The following is a 5,349-nucleotide window of genomic DNA, read 5'->3' on the forward strand; positions in this document are numbered from 1 at the left end:
TAGATGATAGATAGATTTGGAATAAATAGATATTAGATAGATAGATTTGGAATAGATAGATATCTTAGGGTGGTTCAGGTTTTTTGTTGTACTTTTGAACCACAATTAAGAAAAACAGATAAAAAAATTGCATGCGGTATTCAAAGACCACATTTTTTTTAAAGAAACTGCATACACTATTTAAAACAGCATTTGTTTTTGATGCATTTTTTACTTATGAGTAAAGCGTGCAATAATAAACAGTATATACAAGAAGATGAATTACTCATACCAGCCGTAGATAGATAGATGGATTTTGAATAGATAGATAAATAGATACTTGTGCTCTTGCGTTGTGGTGTTTTACTCCTTTTATGCTGTTGCAGCAGTATTAGAGACTGGGGGAAGAATGGACATCCATCTATGCTATTAATCCCAGTACATACTTGTGCCCCCCCCCCCCCCCCCCATGTACAGGAACCAATCATCATGTCTCATTGCCGTCCCCTTCCACATCTCTGCAGTGTGGAGACCGTCAGCATGTGAAGCGTAGTTTGCCGTCAGGTGCTGCAGACTTTAAGCATTGCAGCTCTTCTGAAGCTGCTCCTGCAGCAGATAATGCGGCGGATGCTTCTAGTGAGGACACATTGTTGCACCTTAACCCTCGTCTGGTACCAGTTTCAAAGAGCTGGACTGCGATGAACAAGGCTGAGGTCATGCAGACGGATGGTACCACCTGAGGGTTAATTGCATTTATTTCCGGAGCGCCTACGTTCCTCTCCTCTCTGCCTTGTCTTTAAAAGTGCTTGTTCTCGGCATCTGCTGTCCCTAAAATGTCTTTGTATTGCCTTTATTATTCTCTCTAAACTTTCTTTGGTGCCTCCTGTCTCTCATTGTTTCCACTGTGTCATCAAAAACGGGCTCAGCCAGTCTGCCAATTAGCCTTTATCTGTCGGCACATTCATCAGAATTTTGAAGGGTGATTCTGAGTGACGGCACTTTAAAGCCGCGTTTGAAATGCAGCTGGGTACCCATCCGCTGAGAGCGAGCAGCGCTGACGTGCTCTGCACAGGAGCCGCAATGGTTTCATTTCACCCTTTTCTCATCACTTTGCATTGAAACGTATTAACATTTGGTCCCATTGATCTCATCATTTACAGTTTTGCACTGAATGTCCAAATGCAAATATTAACTGCACAAAGAGGTTGGTGAACCGCCAAACTGTACACGCAGGATAATCCTAAATGATGCAAAGAGTTTGCATACTGCAATCCTTCCAACAAGGGTTCCCCAAGCCTTTATGTTGCCTGAGGCAAAGAATGAAATGGGGCCCCCCCACACACACTCAATTTACAGGCACTGAAAACACCAATACACAAGATCAAGATACCTAACATGTATTTGAACTATTGAGACTTCACTGAAGTGACAGAGTAATAGTCACCCCAATAGTAAGTGTCCACCTTGGCAGCCCCAATAGTAGTAGTGACCCCCTTAATGGCTCTAGTAGTAATAGTGATCCTGTTAGTGGTCCCAGTAGTAATAGTGTTTGGTATTAGTGTATCTTGAGGCCACCAGGAAGTCCTGGTGGAGTCAAGATTGACAGGGGGTGATGCCCCGTCAATGATTGGTTGCTTGCCTGTAGGTTCTGGAAGGCCACTAACGCTGCAGCCTGGATGACAGCCAGGACGTAGAAGACAGGAGTCGGCAGGCGGATGCTTGTCCCGTTGGTGGAGCAGGACATATGCGTGGTAGCGGCTGGCAGGGAAAGCAGATGATGCGGCGGCTGTTGGGGCACTGTAGTGAGGGGGCCGCGACCTGTCTGTCCGGCCGGTGGAGCAGCAGATGCGTGGCCAGCAGAAAGTTTTGCAGCCGTGTGGGGGTGGATCGCCCATCTTGAAGCGGAGAGCCTGCGGCGGCTGCTGGCAGGCAGCACTCATCCGCTGTCCCTTCCATTCATGACTGGCTTCCCTGCTGCCTTGGCCGGATGGTTAGTTGTAATGTGAGGTGGGTTCCTGGCGCCACCTGTATCTGCCGGCGGCTGTCAGTCGATTGTGAGATGCATTGTGGAAGCTGGCTGTGAGCTCCGTCCCGGGCGGCGCGGAACTCTTGGCTGTGATCTCCCTGGCGGACCGTCACGGGCTGTGATCTCCATGGCGGACGCCCGCCCGCTGTGAGCTCCGTGACGCACGGCTGCCAGGTGACGCTGTTTGTAGATCTGGCTACAGCCCCGGCGTACGCTCTATGCCTTTTCCTTCCTTAGTTTAGTGCTCTTCCTGCACCTTGTGCCCAAGAAGCAGGGCAGCCAATCAGCTAGAGGGAGTGTCACCCCCTGTCAATCTTGACTCCACCAGCTATTGCTGGTGGCGTCAAGATACACTAATACCATAGTGTTCTTCATAGTGATCCCAGTAGCAATAATGACCACATTAGTGGGCCTAGTAGTAATAGTGTACCCCATAGTGGTCCCAGTATTAATATTGACCCCCTTAAATGGCCCCAGTAGTAATAGTGGCCTTCATAGTGACCCCAGTAGTAATTACAACTACCTTAATAGCCCCAATAGCAATGGTGATCCCATTAGTAAAAGTGCCCTGACATAGTAATAGTGTCTCACATAGGGTCCCCCGTAGGAATAGTGTAGCGTGCCAGACCTAGGAGGGGGTTAGGCAGCAAGGGAAATTAAGATGGTAGTCACAGTGGCTCTGCTGCTCCTCCTGAAAAGGGGGTGAATGTGGTCCGGTTGTGGTGCTTATTGTTGTTAGCAGTGTGGTCGTTCACAGCCCTCGGTGACCCTAAAGGCGAACTCCCTCCAAGTTTTTTGGTTTTGCTTCTATCACATATGTGATAATCATGCCAGTGTCAGCTCTGACAGTATCAGCCATCGTGTCCTTTGGCTGCAGGTCTTCTTTTGCCACTTATCTGTCCAAGCATTATAGATTTTTCCAGCGACTCTGCTCACATTATATGGCTCCGGTCATCTTGTCCTCCACGAGTCCGAGTCCGGTCGTCTTGTCCTCCACGAGTCCGAGTCCGGTCGTTTTGTCCTCCGCGCGTCCGAGTCCGGTCGTCTTGTCCTCCGCGCGTCCGAGTCCGGTCGTCTAGTCCTCCGCGCCTCCGAGTCCGGTCGTTTTGTCCTCCGCGCGTCCGAGTCCGGTCGTCTTGTCCTCCGCGCGTCCGAGTCCGGTCGTCTAGTCCTCCGCGCCTCCGAGTCCGGTCCTCTTGTCCTCCGCGCCTCCGAGTCCGGTCCTCTTGTCCTCCGCACCTCCGAGTCCGGTCGTCTTGTCCTCCGTGCCTCCGAGTCCGGTCGTCTTGTCCTCCGCGCCTCCGAGTCCGGTCGTCTTGTCCTCCGCGCCTCCGAGTCCGGTCGTCTTGTCCTCCGTGTCTTCGAGTCCGGTCCTCTTGTCCTCCGCGCGTCCGAGTCCGGTCCTCTTGTCCTCCGCGCCTCCGAGTCCGGTCCTCTTGTCCTCCGCGCCTCCGAGTCCGGTCCTCTTGTCCTCCGCGCCTCCGAGTCCGGTCGTCTTGTCCTCCGCGCCTCCGAGTCCGGTCGTCTTCTCCTCCGCGCCTCCGAGTCCGGTCGTCTTGTCCTCCGCGCCTCCGAGTCCGGTCGTCTTGTCCTTCGCGCGTCCGAGTCCGGTCGTCTTGTCCTCCGCGCGTCCGAGTCCGGTCGTCTTGTCCTCCGCTCGTCCGAGTCCGGTCGTCTTGTCCTCCGCTCGTCCGAGTCCGGTCGTCTTGTCCTCCGCGCGTCCGGGTCCGGTCCTCTTGTCCTCCGCGAGTCCGAGTCCGGTCCTCTTGTCCTCCGCGAGTCCGAGTCCGGTCCTCTTGTCCTCCGCGAGTCCGAGTCCGGCCCTCTTGTCCTCCGCGAGTTCGAGTCCGGCCCTCTTGTCCTCCGCGAGTTCAAGTCCGGCCCTATTGTCCTCCGCGCCTTCGAGTCCGGTCGTCTTGTCCTCCACGCGTCCGAGTCCGGTTGTATTGTCCTCTGCGAGTCCGAGTCCGGTTGTCTTGTCCTCTGCGAGTCCGAGTCCGGTCGTCTTGTCCTCCGCGAGTCCGGTCATCTTGTCCTCCGCGAGTCCGGTCATCTTGTCCTCTGCGAGTCCGGTCATCTTGTCCTCTGCGAGTCCGAGTCTGGTCATCTTGTCCTCCGAGAGTCTGAGTCCGGTCATCTTGTCCTCCGCGAGTCCGAGTCCGGTCATCTTGTCCTCCGCGAGTCCGAGTCCGGTCATCTTGTCCTCCGCGAGTCCGAGTCCGGTCATCTTGTCCTCCGCGAGTCCGAGTCCGGTCATCTTGTCCTCCGCGAGTCCGAGTCCAGTCGTCTTGTCCTCCGCGCGTCCGAGTCCGGTCGTCTTGTCCTCCGTGCCTCCGAGTCCGGTCGTCTTGTCCTCCGCGTGTCCGAGTCCGGTTATCTCGTCCTCCGCGAGTCCGAGTCCGGTCATCTCGTCCTCCGCGAGTCCGAGTCCGGTCATCTCGTCCTCCGCGAGTCCGAGTCCGGTCATCTTGTCCTCCGCGAGTCCGGTCATCTTGTCCTCCGCGAGTCCGGTCATCTTGTCCTCCGCGAGTCCGGTCATCTTGTCCTCCGCGAGTCCGAGTCCGGTCATCTTGTCCTCCGCGAGTCCGGTCATCTTGTCCTCCGCGAGTCCGAGTCCGGTCATCTTGTCCTCCGCGAGTCCGGTCATCTTGTCCTCCGCGAGTCCGAGTCCGGTCATCTTGTCCTCCGCGAGTCCGGTCATCTTGTCCTCCGCGCGTCCGAGTCCGGTCATCTTGTCCTCTGCGAGTCCGAGTCCAGTTATCTTGACCTCCGCGAGTCCGAGTCCGGTCGTCTTGTCCTCCGCGCCTCCGAATCCAGTCCTCTTGTCCTCCGCGCCTCTGAGTCCGGTCATCTTGTTGTCCTCCGCGCGTCCGAGTCCGGTCCTCTTGTCCTCCGTGCGTCCGAGTCCGGTCGTCTTGTCCTCCACGCGTCCGAGTCCGGTCGTCTTGTCCTCCGCGCGTCCGAGTCCAGTCGTCTTGTCCTCTGCGAGATCGGTCATCTTGTCCTCCGCGAGTCCGAGTCCGGTCATCTTGTCCTCCGCGAGTCCGAGTCCGGTCATCTTGTCCTCCGCGAGTCCGAGTCCGGTCATCTTGTCCTCCGCGAGTCCGAGTCTGGTCATCTTGTCTTCCAGTTATATATTGTCTCTTATACTATTCAGGACTTCTCTGTTTCTTATTCTCTCCATCCATGGCATACACAGCAGCTTTCGGCAGCAGCTCCAAAGCATTAAACCTCTTTCTATCAGCTACTCCCGCAGTCCAGCTTTAACTTCCATACATGGCTACAGGGAAAATGGTGGTTTGCACTATCCTGGGTTTAGTAGTGATGCAGATATGCCTACTTTT

The 5,349-nt window shown here is 54.9% G+C and overlaps 1 protein-coding gene across 1 annotated transcript; it reads right to left on the reverse strand.

The window, feature by feature from the left end:
• Positions 1–3,170: 3,170 nt before the first annotated feature.
• LOC136588313 (putative per-hexamer repeat protein 5) lies at positions 3,171–5,123 on the reverse strand. Its single transcript, XM_066587423.1, has 2 exons — positions 4,721–5,123; positions 3,171–4,090 (listed from the first exon to the last, which is right to left on the reverse strand). The coding sequence occupies exons 1-2, from the start codon at positions 5,121–5,123 to the stop codon at positions 3,171–3,173; spliced, it is 1,323 nt and encodes a 440-aa protein (XP_066443520.1).
• Positions 5,124–5,349: the final 226 nt, after the last annotated feature.

The sequence above is a fragment of the Eleutherodactylus coqui genome, chromosome 13 (assembly GCF_035609145.1).
Source record: "Eleutherodactylus coqui strain aEleCoq1 chromosome 13, aEleCoq1.hap1, whole genome shotgun sequence".
Lineage (NCBI taxonomy): Eukaryota > Metazoa > Chordata > Amphibia > Anura > Eleutherodactylidae > Eleutherodactylus > Eleutherodactylus coqui.

What these genes read in the sequence shown, in the direction of transcription:
- LOC136588313 (XM_066587423.1), bottom strand. Translation starts at nt 5,123, where the DNA reads ATGACCAGACTCGGACTCGCGGAGGACAAGATGACCGGACTCGGACTC. An exon ending in CAAGATGACCGGACTCGGAC is followed by an intron (nt 4,091 to 4,720) that starts GCGCGGAGGACA and finishes TCGGACTCGCAG; the next exon opens with AGGACAAGATGACCGGACTC.